The sequence below is a fragment of the Symsagittifera roscoffensis genome, chromosome 7 (assembly GCF_963678635.1).
Source record: "Symsagittifera roscoffensis chromosome 7, txSymRosc1.1, whole genome shotgun sequence".
NCBI lineage: Eukaryota > Metazoa > Xenacoelomorpha > Acoela > Convolutidae > Symsagittifera > Symsagittifera roscoffensis.
This window is the reverse complement of record NC_087068.1, coordinates 44,258,944-44,275,171: the sequence shown is the minus strand read 5'-3', so window position 1 is coordinate 44,275,171 and position 16,228 is coordinate 44,258,944. Positions and strand designations below refer to the sequence as shown.

Sequence of the window (16,228 nt, the reverse complement as noted above, 5' to 3'; positions counted from 1 at the left end):
TTACAAATTATGCCTAAGTCGCTAAGTATGCCCTGTAAATGAATTACTTCTTTTACTGTTTCGACCACAGCATTGTGTTCTGCTTCGGCTGTTGAAGTTGATACACAACGCTGAAGTCTGCTAGACCAACTTATTACACCTGAGTTGTCACTGAGTTTAAAACAATATCCTGAGGTAGTTCTCCTATTGTCTATATTTCCAGACCAGTCCGCATCCGAATAGCTATTAAGATTCAAGGCCTTATCCCCTCTATATACTAAAGGTAAACTTTTTGTTCCTAGCAGATATCTAAGACAATTTTTTCGGCTTTCCAATGCTTTTCACTTGGGTTTTCCACAAAAGAACTTAGAAAATTTGCTGCAAAGCAAATGTCGGGTCAACCTGATAAAGCTAGGTAATTTAGACAACCAACAAGTCCTCGATAGTCACATTTTTTCATATTTTCTTGTTCTATGCTACCTTTTAAAGGACAATCTTATTTTGTCAGTTTTTCGTTTTCAACAAGAGGGGTCGTTATCGGCTTTGCTTCGGTCATCTTAAATCTTGATATCAATTTTTCAACATATTTCTCCTGGCTTATCCTAATTTCGTTTCCTGAGTAATCAATTTTCATTCCTAAGAACTTTTTAAGATCTCGCTTATCTCAAATTTTTCAGAGATATTGTTTTCAAACCAGCTACAGAAATTTTTGTCTACTCCACAAACCACTATATCATCGACCCACAAACAAATTAAACCTATCTCTCCCACAATCCTTCTAACAAACAAGCTCTCATCAAAAACTGAATTTTCAAAACCTAATTCCTCAAGATAGCTTTTTAGAGTCCTATGCCAGTTTCTACCGGATTGCTTCAGTCCATAAAGACTTTTCTTTAGAAGACAAACTAAAGGTTTTCCTTCTTCATCAAACTTCTCGAACCATTCAGGTTGCTTCATAAGAATATCTTCATCTAGTTTGGCATTCAAGTATCCAGTTTTAATGTCTAACTGTCGCAACTGATACCTATTTTGAGCTGCTAAGCTCAGGACTATTCTTATGGTCGACATCTTGGTTGTAGGCGAATACGTTTCGTGAAAATCCCTTCCCTAAACTTGGCTAAAACCTTTAGCAACAAACCTAGCCTTAAACATGGAAATTTCACCATTAGGTCTGTACTTCAAAGCAAAATGCCATCTGCTGCCTATAGGCTTGTCTCCTCTATTTCTAACTAGTTCCCAAACTTTGTTTTTCTCTAATGACTCAAACTCTTTTTTCATTGTTTCTTGCCAGTCAGGGTCTGCTAAAGCTTTCTTAGTACTTTTCGGTATATTTTCGAGAACGTCTCCGAAAAATACAACATCACCTCCTCTTTCTTCTTCGTCACTCTCTATCTTTTTCTCAAAGTAGAACTTAGATTCGTCAAAACTAACGTTTTTAGACTTTTTCACTTTGAGTTTTTCTTCACTCTCATTTCCTATCAGATAAGCTTTACTATTTCCCGATGTCCCCAGAAAATTTCCCCTTTTAGAGTTTTTGTCTAGTTTTTTTTGCGAAACTGTTTTCCCACAAAACTATACGCTACACACCCAAAAGTTTTCACAAAATTAAGGTTGGGTTTTTCTCCATACATAGACTCGTAAGGTGTTTTGCCTATAGCAGAATGAAAGCACATATTTTTGAGACTAGTAGCCATATTAAGATCATAAGGCTAATAAGTTTTCGATTAATTCGCATCAAAAATCATGCAGCGAGCCATTGGAGTAATTGTTCCCCACACCCTTTCTATCTTTCCGTTCTCTTGAGGGGTATAAGGAGCCGATGTTTCCAGTCTTATTTTTTGTTTCCTACAAACTCGCTTAAAATCCTGACCAATGTACTCTCCTGCGCCGTCTGAAACTAAAGTCTGAGGGACTCCTATGTCTACTATGAACCTTTCCAACTTTTCTGTTGCCTCATCTCTCGTCTTCATGAAATAAATTTTCAAATATCTAGAAAAAGGGTCCACAAAATCTATAGCTTATCTATGTCCATCCTCTGCTATCGGGTCGATAGGACCTAAAATATCTGTGTGAACAATATCTAGTGTCCTGGTTGCCCTGGTATAAGAATCTTTCGGGACTGGTTTTTTTTTTGTTTTAACTCACAAGTTTCACAATTCTCAATTTTAAAATTACTTATATTCATGCCTTCATGTTGCTGCAAATGACTTAAATCTTTGTAGTTATTATGACCCATCCTGCAATGCCGCTGTTTCAATGTGCTAACTACAAAACACTCGTCTTTTCCTACAAAAGTGTCCCATAAAAAGAGACCACTTTCCTCTCTTAATGGGTAAACTGAAACATTTCCCTGGCGAACAAACGAGCCCGCACCAAAAACAATTCTGCTCCTGCTTTCTTCGTTTTTGATACACTGAGCAAATTTCTTGAGTTTTCAGGAACGTACAAAGTATCCTTCAGCTGAATCATCTTAAACTCGCCTTTCTCAATCTTTCACTCTTGATTTGATTCCCTAAAATTTTTGATTCAGAGAAATTTGCATTGAGTTTTCAGGAACGTACAAAGTATCCTTCAGCTCAATCATCTTAAACTCGCCTTTCTCATCTTTCACTCTTGATTTGATTCCCTAAAATTTTTGATTCAGAGAAATTTGCATTGAGTTTTCAGGAATGTACAAAGTATCCTTCAGCTCAATCATCTTGAACTCGCCTTTCTGTTCTTTCACTCTTGATTTGATTACCTAAAATTTTTGATTCAGAGAAATATGCAATGCTAACCGATCATTTGAAGTTCTCATCTAAACTAACAAACATGTCTCGATCCCTAATCATATTACTGGTAACTCCAGAGTCTACAACTAAGTCGTCGCCCGGAGACACTCCATTCAGGAAACTAAAATGAGCCTCTGTTTCAGCTGCTAGGTTCTGCTGTTCTCGTTTAGTCTTACTAATGAACTTTTTCTTTGCTTGGCAATTTTTTTGCAATATGTCCAAGCTCCTTGCGTTCATAGCACTGAATTTTTCGAGCTCTGTATCCACTATCTTGTCTGCTGCCTAAGTTTTCTCTGCGCTGTTTCGACACATGTCCTCTTTTATGACACTTGAAACAAACTCTATTCTCGCTATTAAAAGCATGCTCTTTTTCAATTACTTGTCTCTCGCTATCAAAATTCACTAAATCTCTTTTCAACTCATTTAAACCTTACTCATCTCTACTAAATTTAGCTATATTAGAAAAAGTTTCAAATTTTTGGGGAAGTCCTTTCAAAGTAATTGAAATTAACATTTTTTCACTCACTCCTTCGTTCACTTGTTCGAAGTTATACTGAGTCTCCTCTGCTCTTGTCAAATCATCTATCACTGTTTTATTGCTATTGTTTTTCGAAGTTGTAAGTTCGCAGATTAGTTTCTGCAGCCTGGGTTTTTCAAAACTCTTAAACCTTTTCCGTAAAACATCGCAAGCTTTGCTACCATTGCCTTTATAAGTTCTTAAAAACAAAACTGATTTCTTATCTAGAGCCTGCTTAAGTTCGTACCAGATATGCAACTGGTTTTCTTCAAAATCTCCTTTCCTTTATCTATTGCAGCTTGTTTTTGATCACTGCTTGCATTCGGTCTTTAACTTGGCATAAAATTTCTATAATCAACTGTCTCATCTAAAATCTTGTTTAACTTCAAGTGAAAAATTCGTGCCTCGAATTGCTCTTCAAAGTAGGAAAAATCTTCTTCTTTTCCCAAAAAAACTATCCTATTCGAAATTTCTTTCCTAATCCAAGTTTTTATTTTCGACTTAACTTTTTTCACAAAGGTTAAGCTTCAATCCAAAACGTTAAAATTTGCCCTAGGTAAAGTTCAATGACCCCGTTTTCTCTGACATCAAAATCATATATTATAAACATCAATATCGCCCGCTTATATAACTATGCAAGTATATTTGATTACCTAAATTCGATTTTGAACCTAACGGAGTGCGTACCGAATAACACATCAGCAAATTAGCAAAGCTGAGGTCCCTCCTCAGATTTCATACTAGGTAATTTATATTAGCAAAATAGAAGTTCGTCTTTTTATTCTGGGGTATGGTATCAGTTTCTTTATATTTTAATGGCAATCTATTCTTTGGATTGATTTTGTGTCGGATTCGAGCAACCGCGTACGAACGAATTTATCCTTCCGCAAAAATTCGGTATAAATCAGCAACTTTTACAAATAAAACATATATATTATCAGTTTGATTCAGTTTTCTTTCACTATCAATAGTGTAATACTTCTTCCACTGCTGTGCTCATTCAGTGCCCCTTCGTGTAGCTTTTGACTGTCTTCTCTTCTTCTGTGTTGTGTTTCGCTGCTTCTATAGTCAGAGTTGTCTATCTCTAGACGTTGTGTTGCCCTGCTTCTGTCGTCAAAGTTGCCTGTCTCTACTAGTTGTGTTGCCCTTCTTCTATCTTTGCACTTCTGTGTCTGGTCAATCGTCTACCTCCAAGTAGTTTTGGCCTGCTCCTATTCTCGGAGTTCTCTAACTGATCAGTTGTATATTTCAAGTTGTGTTTTTCACTGTCACAACTCCACTGCAAATCTCAGCTTTTTTTCTTATTCGTTTGAACAAACAGTCAATCTTGACTCCTGACTTCTCACTCGTCATTGGGCATCTGGGCCCATAACCTATCAAGGTTATTGCAGCGACAAACGGTTGATTAATAAGGAATGAATTAATGAGATTTGAGTGATAGTTCCAGTAGCAATTCAGATCAAATATATATGGTAAATCACCCGCACAAAGTTGCTCGAACCAATGACTAAAGGTCATGTTTCACCAGCTAATTTTAACAAAAATCCGGAAGTGATCTTCCAGTTTGAACCGAATAAGAAAGATCAATTCCAGATCAGTTAGGAAAAATCACCAATAAAAATAGTTTGAGAGATCTCTCTTCCGTTATGCGGCCCAAAAACAGCAAAACGTTCAATGCACTTTTTTGACAATTGAAATTCATCTTTGTTTGGGTCTAATGGATTGAACCAATCACTTCAAGGTTTTTTATTTAAGGTATCGGGTTATGAGAGCGCTGTATTAAGTCGTCAATAAGTTTTTTGAGGTGCATTCAAACTAGAACACATTAGTTATCACTATAGTTATCACTAAAATAGTTATCACTATAACTATAGTTATCTCTTAAATGTTGATTAGATCGTTCGAATACCGCTTTTTGTGTTGCAGGATACGGGGATCTTTCTTTCCAGTTAGACGCTTACGCCTATGGAATTTTGAGCTCAATAGCCCAGAGCATATATCTACTGATGGTGCAAAAGTCCTCAAAGGAAGACAATTTATCAGTGCTCGATATCAGTTACATCACTGCAGTCAATGCCTTCCCATTGTGCCTCAGTGCGATATTCATTTTTGACGAGTTCTCAAAACTTCGCGACTTTCATGGTTGGTTCCTGGAAGGATTCCTATTTCACTTCAGCTTAGTGACAGTATCAGGTACAGTGTTAGTTTACTCGCAATTTCTATGCACAGCAGTAACGTCAGCCTTGACGACTAGTCTAGGTGCTACAATGAAATCAGTTTTGACTACTATCATCGGCTTTTTCACCTTCGGCGGCGTGCACGTTAACGGGACTGGTTTTGCTGGTATTATTTTGAACACTCTTGGTGGTGTACTATACACGTTCTTCAAGTACATAGAATCGCAAAAGAAATCAACTTCAAATATATCAACTTCAAGTAAATTAGCTTCAAACACCAGAAATGAAAATGTTGGCGTCCGAAAAGAATCAACCGGATTAAGTGGGTATGTCGAGGTTGATCTGGATGGCCATAGTAATGATGATTCGCCAGCATTGAGAAGGTATCCTCAAGTTCCCATGAGTCATAGTGGATCTCGGTCAGGTGAGAGGGATCCTGGCAAATCTTCGGAATCATAGTTTCTTCATTACAAATGTGAGAGCAAGTGTTTTGTAATCGGGAACAAAAGATAGACAAAGCCTCAATGTCGAAAAAGTTTATATTTAAAAAACTAACTTTACCAATTTTTTCACATGTTTGTCTCCATTTGTCCGGAGAATCAAATTAGTTTTGCAAAAATCACATTAAACAGAATTTACGAATCGGTTCTCAAGCCGCAAATATTTGAGCAGACCTCCGTTGAGTCATAAAAATTTTGGAATCTTTGGAAACAAGTTTTTAAATCTCCCTAAATACTCATTGTCGCTTGCTGTCCCAAAAAGCAATAGAAGGCGACCAAGTCTATGTAAAAAAAAACAAAGCCGAATGAACCTTTTAAGAGAAAAAATTAAAAAACGGTTGTAAATTTGCAACCAAAAAAAAACAAATTTTGTATACATACAACGTCAATTAGTTTTTTTTATTGCAAATTTACAACCGTTTTTTAAAATTTTTTCTTTTTAAATGTTCATTCAACTTTGTTTTTTTACATAGGCTTGGTCGCCTTTTATTGCTTTTTGGCACGACAACAAGCGATTATGAGTATTGCCTTTTATTACTCAATTTTTATGCCTTTTTTTTGCTTTTTTTTACTCAACAAATATTTGCGGCTTGAGTACCGATCCGTAAATTCTGTTTCAATGCTGATTTTTGCAAAATTATTTTGATTCTCCGGACAAATGGAGACAAACATGTGAAAAAATTGGTAAAGTTAGTTTTTTAAATATAAATTTTTTCGACATTGTGGCTTGTCTCTCTTTTAATTGCTAGCTAACGATAAAATCTCGTGATATATCGCAAGTAGTGCGAAGCTCTGCTTCGCTCCTGTGTCATTTATGTGACTTAACCTCATTTGGTTTTAATAAATAAGACATCTTGAATCAGTAAGATCTAAAAGCTTCATCTTTCTATTCTAATATAGAAAAGCAGTATTACCAAAAAGAATAGCTCGGAAAAATCGATAGTCTCAAAATGTCTTCTTAGAAATATTCAGCCAATCAGTCGTCATCATCAGGCATTTTATCTTCCAGAAATTATGCAATAAGTAGTATCTTAAATCAGAAATATCCTAACATTTTATCATTATTTATTCATATCAAATTCGTGATTGTTCCTATAATTGTAAAGCTTTTTCTATTTCTCGTTTCTTCAGATTATTCTGCTATAGGTTAATTAATTTGCAGCTTTGTTTTCTGGCACTGAAAAAAAATCCAAGGGAAGTATCCGTTTTAAAGCTAAGATTCATATGTGGTTACAATCAGAGGCGGATTTAGGGGGGGGGGGGGGCGGACGCCCCCCCCCCCTCAGGGATTCGAGCCCCTGCCGACCCAAAGGGTCGTCCCTTTGATACTTTTTCAGAAATCCATTTTTGGCGGACCGACCCTAAAATTTTTCTAAAGGCGCCTTTCGCGCCAATATATACTAACTTTGAGGGGGAGCGCGCGCCAAAAAAAACGCAATTTTTTTGTCAAAATTTTTCAAAAAGTGCCCAAAAACGGCTTTTTTTGACTGTTTTTTCAAAAATTTGCCTGCGGCGCAGAAAATTTTTCCAAAATAGGGGCAAAACAGTGCTTTGGGAGAGCTCGAAAAATCAATTTGGTCGACCTAAAAAAAAAGGTCGTCAAAATTTTGGAATATTTTTCGAAAATCCGCCCCCGCCCCCCTCGAGAAAATCCTAGATCCGCCCCTGGTTACAATGAAGTTTCGGCGAAGAATTTTGATTGGTTTCTGTGATGCACGAAAACTTAGCTGAAAAAAAAACTTTTTTTTATCCGTGTATTATTAAAATGTCCGTTTAGTTTCCACATTTTTTTGTCAAGTGATTTATTGGAAGTGATTTGATTTGGTTGTGTAAATTCTACTGTACATACACTTATTGGACCAGGGTTGTAAATAGTATTCGCTAGGTAATTCAAACTTATCATGATATTCTTTTTCATTGATGCACCGTATGTTTAATTATTTTAGAAGAATAGCTTACTTCTCATTGGTACTCTCAATCAATTTAAAAAAATTAATGTAAATGCACCTGTACGGGAAGAAGACAGTAGCTAGAATCATTAGCTTAACACAATACAAAAAGCTATTTTATTTTTTTCATTAGTTATTCAAAAACCAGATATTCAAAAAATCAGTTAGAAGAGGTAGTTTTTATTTGCAAGCAACGATTGTGTCAAAAATGTATTCTTTTTTTTTCAACCTGGCTCGCAACTTTTTGTGTTTAGTTTTTGTGTTCAAATCCAGTATCTGTTTATAGCTGTAATTAAATTGTGCGATTTAATCGATTTTGTTTCAACTTTTTATTGGTGAATTGAAATTATTTGGCTAACAAGATTAATCGGATTCTCCTGAAGGAGTACAAAGTGTTCGCACCGCTCTAATCTCAATAAAGCCTTAAGAAACAAAAAATATGTAAAAACGTTAAAATTAGCAGAGCCAGAAAAAAGCAAAGCGTTAACATGATGCCATAGTCGACACATAGCGAGCGTTCCTTGAAAAACTTGAAGCCTGAAGCCATTTTTGTTGGATTTTTAAAATTTTGCTTTGAATAACGTAATATTTATTGCTTTCGGATATTATAAGTATAATAATTATAGTAATAGTGTAAGTGTCGGTAGTGTAAATAGTGTAATATTTTTCAAGTGTCGATGAATGTGAGAGTCTATTTTTAAGAGACTTTTATATATTTCGTTTTTTCTTGTTTTTTTTTCAGGCAAAGTCTTAAAATTTGTTCAGGCTCAACTTTGATTCTTTCAGGTTTGATTTTCGATTTTTTCAATTCATTTCCTTTGTTAAAATGAAAGCAAATTTAACTTTTGATAAGCAAAACTTAAGGACACGAAAATTGTGATTGGATTTTAATTCCGGAAGTGGAATTTAGTTCCGAAAGGCTTTTAATTCCGAAAGTGGAATTTAGTTCCGATAGTTTTCAGATGCCCCGGCGTGATCAAAAACTTACTTTGATCAATTTTCTTTCATATTGGGTGAATATTGTTTAGATTAATTGACGAAGGTAGTACTCTTATATAATTCTTGGTATTTTTAAGGCTTTTTTTCAGGAAAAAATCTTAAATTTTGTTCACGCTCAATTCTCTTTTTTCGCGTTTTACTTTCAATTTTGTTTTTAGTTTTCTTTTCTAGTTCATTTCTTTGTTTACCTTAGCGAGCTTCAGTGAGCGTTAGTGTTATACTAGGATCATTCTTTTTTCTAGCCTAAGTCGCAAATATTGGTGCCACTTTTGGGGCACTTTACGACTTTTTGTTAGCATGTACCTTGACATTCTAATAGTAATAAGTTAATTCAATTGATGAGTTTTTACACCAGCGTAGCTTGTGTTATAGTGTGAACTTTCTTTTTTTTCCAAGATAAGTCTCAAATATTGTTGCGATGCCTTTGTTGCAACAAAATATGTTCATTTTGAAAGTGTTAAGGTTACAGCCAATGCTAAGGATATTAACACAGATTCTTTTACTAATAGAGCTTAAGCTTCAAGGCATCATGGATCTGTACCGTAGAGGTAGGGAAGGAGACCCAGCAGCAAAATAAGAGGGTTCGAAACTGGACAGGGTCGGATGTTTTAAAGAACTTTTTCGTATACTAAATAAAATGCGTTCGCGCGGTAATTTTTTTTTTCAAATTGACTGGTGCTGCTAATGCGTCATAATTGGCTTGTGTCACTTACCAATTATATAGAATCATAATTGGCGTACGTCACTTATGAAATTTTGTAAACTCAAAATTTGACTCATTCAGTTTTTCCCAGTAGCGTTATTGGTCATATTTTTGCTTGTGTATTATGCGAAGTGCAACTTCGCCTCTGTGTAAATTCATCAAATGAACCAAACAACATAACAATAATAAAACCTCGATTTCAAAAACTTTCTCACTCTATATCTCGAAATTTTCGAAATGCATAATTTAAACATAATGTGGCCTATTCGTATTTGCTGCCACTTTTGCTGCATCGCATTTGCAATGTAGCTGCTTTCTTTGTGACTAGTTTTTGTCGGTTTTTAGGTCATCTTGGACGAGAGGGCAGGGCTTGAGACTCCAATTCTCGAGGTTGCAGGTTCGAAGCCCATTTGCAGCAAAGTTTGCTAATTCGAGGCTTATTTTTATATTTTCTTTTTTTTTTCGCTCAATGAGGCTGCTTTTTTTTGCTAGTGTTTGCGCTAGTGGTCTCGCTAGTGTTTGTGAACCGCAGCATCGCCTCTGTGTAAAAGAAGGCAAACTCCACTATCGAATAGCAAAAGTGTAAAGGCCACAAAAAACGTGATTGACTACTAGTTTTGAAAAAGGCGTTCATTTCAGATATCCCAGCAAAATTAAAAAACTAACCTATAAATCCAGTTTTCCCAGATTGGGTTAATTTTTTAAAAACGAATCAAGCACAATTTTATCGTGAAATTCGAAGAGCTTTGAGGCCATCTGTTTGTTCTTTTTTCATTGAACTTTGAAAGTTTCAAAAAAAATCAGTTGTTTTTTCTGTTTATTGGTTTCATCGACAATTTTCCAACTGTTTTTTTTTTGGCTATATTAAAATTTTATATTGTGATGACCTCTTTTTGTTAAGAAAGTTTGAAAATAGTTTTTCATAGTTTTCAAAATGCTTTCTCAAAATATTTTCCAAGTCTTCAGGGCATCTTAGTTTTAAGCTTCAAGTTTTTCCCAGTAGCGTTATCGGTCATATTTTTGCTTGTGTATTATGCGAAGTGCAACTTCGCCTCTGTGTAAATTCATCAAATGAACCAAACAACATAACAATAATAAAACCTCGATTTCAAAAACTTTCTCACTCTATATCTCGAAATTTTCGAAATGCATAATTTAAACATAATGTGGCCTATTCGTATTTGCTGCCACTTTTGCTGCATCGCATTTGCACTGTAGCTGCTTTCTTTGTGACTAGTTTTTGTCGGTTTTTAGGTCATCTTGGACGAGAGGGCAGGGCTTGAGACTCCAATTCTCGAGGTTGCAGGTTCGAAGCCCATTTGCAGCAAAGTTTGCTAATTCGAGGCTTATTTTTATATTTTCTTTTTTTTTCGCTCAATGAGGCTGCTTTTTTTTGCTAGTGTTTGCGCTAGTGGTCTCGCTAGTGTTTGTGAACCGCAGCATCGCCTCTGTGTAAAAGAAGGCAAACTCCACTATCGAATAGCAAAAGTGTAAAGGCCACAAAAAACGTGATTGACTACTAGTTTTGAAAAAGGCGTTCATTTCAGATATCCCAGCAAAATTAAAAAACTAACCTATAAATCCAGTTTTCCCAGATTGGGTTAATTTTTTAAAAACGAATCAAGCACAATTTTTTCGTGAAATTCGAAGAGCTTTGAGGCCATCTGTTTGTTCTTTTTTCATTGAACTTTGAAAGTTTCAAAAAAAATCAGTTGTTTTTTCTGTTTATTGGTTTCATCGACAATTTTCCAACTGTTTTTTTGGCTATGTTAAAATTTTATATTGTGATGACCTCTTTTTGTTAAGAAAGTTTGAAAACAGTTTTTCATAGTTTTCAAAATGCTTTCTCAAAATATTTTCCAAGTCTTCAGGGCATCTTAGTTTTAAGCTTCAAGTTATGTTCTTTTGATTTCTTGCGAATTAATTTTTTTCTGCTGTGCAAACTGGAAGAAATTGGGGTAATTTTGCTTTTCGTTTCCAATTGATATCAACTTTGTCACAAAAAAGTTTGTAGTTTTGCATTTTTAAACTGTTAATTAAATTAAAGCAATTCAATTAAAATTTTAGCTCAAATTTGATTTTTCTGAAGTTTGTATTTTGATTTTCGTTTTAAATTTAGTTCGTTGGGTTTTATTTAAAAAACAAACTCCACTATAAAACAGCGAAAGCAGAATTGTCGGTTGAAACGAGATCGAATTTGATTTTCGAACATGGGTTTTCGTTATCAGATTTCGCAGCGGAATAAAAAACGGTTTCTATGATTGATCCAGTTTTCTCAAAATATTTTATTTTTAATCTAAAAATGCCAATTATATTTGTTCTTGAAATTCAGCGAGCTTTAAGGGCAATTATTTTTTCTTTGAATTTCGAAAGATGATTTTTCGAAAAACATGTCAGTGGTTCTGCTGTTTCCTTGCGTTCATTGAATCTTTTGCAACTGTTTGAATATGGTTTTAACTTAGACCATTTAATATAAAATGCGCCTTATCTTTTAATCGCCTTATCATTTATTAGAGTTTTTTAAAGTTGAAAATAGCAAGAGTAGAGCAGGTCAATAATTTTTGTCTCTAATGTGTCTAGAGATTACCTTTTCCTTTTGTTGTCATACAAATAACTTTTTGTTTATTGGGATTTTTAAACCTCGTTGTCGAAGTTCTCCGATACTGTAAAAAATTCTCCAATACTGTAAAAAAGAACCAAAGCGGTTGACCCTCACCCCTTTTGAAGAGACATGAACGACGTAGTGAATGAATACTCTTATATAGTTCTTGATTTTTTTTAGGAGAAAGTTATTCAGTTTGTTCACGCTAAAATTTGAACTGTCACTGTTTGACTTCTGATTTTTTTTCAAGTTCACTTCATTTCTCTTGTTGAAGGCAAAAACCAGAATACAACAGCAAGAATATAAACACCACGAAAAATGTTATCGACTTCCAGTTTCGAAAGTGAATTTTAGGTTTCCGATTTCTCAGCGGAATAAAAATTTTACCTACTCGCTGATCCACTTTTCTCAAATTAGGTTAATTTTTTTTATCAAAAAAGGTGTCGTCATAAATTGATCTCGGAATTCAAAGAGCTTTGATGCCCGCAAATATTATTTTCTTTGGAATTCGAAAGTTGTCAAAAAAAAAACAATATATTTTTTTCCTGTTTCCTTGCGTTCATGACTCTTTTCCACCTGTCTGTCGGTTATGATGTTAACATTTAGCAAGCAGCAATGAAGTTGGTGGTAGCACGTTACTGATGTTGGTAATATTAAGAAATAGTCGATTAAAAAAATACCTTCTGCCCTACTAAAACAAGTCATATTTTTTTTCAAACGATTTAGATGATCCACTTAACAAATTGTGGTATTTTTGTCATGAATTTGTCCCGAATAAGGAAAAGACTTGCAAAATCATAGATTGTTGCGTTGTTATTTTATTAAGTCTAGCTCACTTTTTTTACGTTTTCATCATTTTGCTTTCAAATAATCTTCTTTGTCTCGAAAGCACAAGGTTATTTTAATTTTAAAAATTACCAAAATTATTCAGTTTTATCTTGTTAATATTTGTTTTTTGTGAGTTGAAATCTAATGTGCTATCGATCACAATATTTTGAAAAAGTTTGGATGGTTTCGCAAGTTTTGATTATGTCATAAGGTCGTTATTCTCACAATTGGGGGTTTTCTTGTGGGTTGTTATAATCGAGATATTTACCATATGAACAGCTAGATTCATAGCCTAAATATTAGCTTAAAAGATTCGGTTTTAGTCTAGCGGTTGTTTTTAAAATAAGGTTTTAAATTTGATATTTAAGCATTTTTCAGTAAAAATGATATGTTATTTTTGACTTGCTTTGGTAGTTTTCGTTCCGGTTGAGCTCAATGGTATAAATACTGAACAGAATTACCAGTCAATATCAGTTTGTGCCATTGAATTCTTTCTTTTGTGTAGCAAATTTCTGTCGATATATAATCTCAGAACTATTACTATAATGCCTGCTGCTACCCCAAAGAAAACAGCAACCCCCAAAAAGGCAGTCGCTGCCAAAACATCATCGCATCCACCGTTCGCCTCAATGATCAAAAAAGCAGTGAAAGAGCTGAACGAGAAAGGAGGATCGTCCAAAGCAGCTATCATGAAATACATCAACGCCAACTACAAAGTGGACGAAAAGGCCGCCAACCACGTCAAAGTCGCCCTCCGAAGGATGGTCAGCAAAAAGGAACTAGTCCATGCTTCAAGCAAGAGCCTCGGAGCCAGCGGAAGCTTCAAGCTGCCGGCAAAAGAACCAGGACCGAAGAAACCAGTGAAGAAAACTAGCCCGAAGAAGAAATCTCCAGTCAAAAAAGTGGCACCCGAAACAGCGACATCTGAAAAAACCGCAACAAAGAAGGCACCAGCTCCTAAGAAGACAAAAAGCCCCGCCAAACCCAAAGCAAAGAAATCTCCAGCAAAGAAAACAGCGGCTAAAAAGCCAACCAAGAAATAGGCTGACTTTTTCTTTACCTAGCAATATTAGAAAAACTGAAAACTAATCCTATTTGAATATTTTATTGTTTCCTGGACCGAGAGGTCTGTAAACTATTAGATGTAACATTTTGATTATTTGAAATGTTGAACTATGACTTGCTTCTTTTGGGTCGCTGCGTAACCACTAGGAAGGTGTGAGAATCGAGAGCGATCGTTGTCTTAAACGTTTCCAATAGTAAAAATAAATCGAAAGGGTAATCCGTTAAAGTAACGACTTCAAACAGGGACAATTTTGTCGTCCGTTTTTTGGCCCATTAAACTGATTGCTTTCTTTGTACTTTTTGGAAGACTGTGACCAGAAATTGATTTTTTAAGGGATAGAGCTCCGCCCTCGAAATTTATATATACTACTAAATTGTTTCCATTTCCAAAAACATTTTCAACTTACAGCACTTTTATATATTCCTTTGATATACTCCATATATTGGCGCCAAAGGTTTTTTGGAGAAGTTTTGGGGTCGCATTAAATAATCGCTCAGACGGCGCATTAAATAATCGTGAAATAATTTAGGGTAAAATTTTTGTTTTCGGTAAGCTTTTTTGGTACTTGTTCATGTTCAGAGGGGGCGGAGAATAGTGTAAGAGCAGAAAAAGTCCAAAAGGCAGAAAAACAGATCGGTAAAACAAACGCATCGTCAATATACACAGATGTAAAGGAATAGATTAAGCATGAACTGAGTATTTTGATTAACATTTTTTAAAAGTTTATTCTAGAAAAATGTGATGAAATTACGCTTACGATTAGCAAACGTTATGAAACCGAATATAGACTTTTTTGTCGCGTTAACAACTTATGTGACAGAATCACTTGGTATATTGGTATCAAGATCGCATGTAACAGCAGCTTTGACCCTCCCCCATAAGTTTTTTCCTTTAGCAGCCATACACGACATCCTTTCGTAAACTGCTAATTCTACGTAAAGTGGTCAGTCAATGAGCGGAATCGTCAGAGCAGAATGGGTTTAAGAGCGGAAAAACTTACAAGCATGCTAATTTGTACGGGCAAATCAATAAAAAAATTGTTAGAATCGTCATTACTACCAAGGAAATGAATAAATTATATTAAACACAGAGGCGAAGCAGAGCTTCGCATCACTTGCGATACCACAAAAATGGCATTGCAAGCTAGCAGACTGGAAAGGAAATGACAGCCACCGAGTAAAAAAAAAAACATTAAAAAACTTCAAAATGTTATCAGGAACGTTCTATTTGCAAAACACACGTGCAGAAACACATTCAACGGCGTTTAATGAAATTTCAAAAACAAGCGTCGAGCAAAAGTGAAATTGTTGTCACGAAAAACTTTGAACTATAAATTCTATTCTGAGATTTTTAACGTTTTATGCAATCCGGAGGAAAGCATACAAATAATGGTTCTCTCGAACGACCCAAAATTACGTTAGTAAGCCGATAAAACTAAGCTGGAATCATTTACGCCCAAAAAAATTTGAGGAAAAAACAAGAAAAGGAAGATATACGATGTCAAGGCCAGTAGAATTACAAATTGCAGAATTAAATGAAAACATAAAAAGCAACTACTATGAAAACTGCATACAGCAGAAAATCTAAGATTTGTCAACTGAGCTGACAAAACATAAGGAGACGAATAATATTTACCGTTTGAAACAAAAAAAACAAGTCCTGTGCATATTCGAACTCAGGATCTTGTTGACCCAGGCGTGTTCGTTACCTCCAGACTAAGTGTTGCAGAGAAGCTTAACATTTTGAATTGATTATGAACCAAGATACCAAGTGATTCTGTCACACAAGTTGTTAACGCGACAAAAAATTGACTGTCATTTCCTTTCCTGTGTGCTAGCTTCTTTTCCATGGCAGTAAGGACGATTCTAACAATTGTTTCATTGATTTGCCCGTATAAATTTTGCATGTTTGTAAGTTTTTCCGCTCTTAGAACCTTTCTGCTCGGAGACTATTCTGCTCATTGACTGGCCACCTCACTTAGATTAAGCAGTTTACGAAAGGATGTCGTGTATGGCGACTACAAAAGGGAAAGACTTACCGCTGCTTTGGAAGACGGTCAAAGCAGCGGTTACATGCGATCTTTTGGCATGGTATCTTTGTCGTGCGCAAGTTTTGTTATGATATTTTTTGTTCTGAC

General features: G+C 35.2%; 3 protein-coding genes across 3 annotated transcripts in view; all 3 read left to right on the top strand.

Moving 5' to 3' along the window:
- The window catches only part of LOC134851548 (uncharacterized), an 85,556-nt gene extending 79,548 nt beyond the window's left edge, over window positions 1-6,008 (top strand). Inside the window, exon 5 of the mRNA XM_063867678.1 lies at window positions 5,194-6,008. Coding sequence (XP_063723748.1) covers window positions 5,194-5,903 — 710 coding nt within the window. The 3' untranslated portion in view covers window positions 5,904-6,008. The remainder of the gene's footprint in view (window positions 1-5,193) is intronic.
- LOC134851547 (paraplegin-like) overlaps window positions 1-16,228 on the top strand; it is a 215,967-nt gene that overhangs the window by 164,798 nt on the left and 34,941 nt on the right. The window lies entirely within an intron of this gene.
- On the top strand, window positions 13,426-14,211 carry LOC134851601 (histone H1.2-like). Its single transcript, XM_063867745.1, has one exon. The coding sequence runs from the start codon at window positions 13,571-13,573 to the stop codon at window positions 14,066-14,068; it is 498 nt and encodes a 165-aa protein (XP_063723815.1). The 5' UTR covers window positions 13,426-13,570; the 3' UTR covers window positions 14,069-14,211.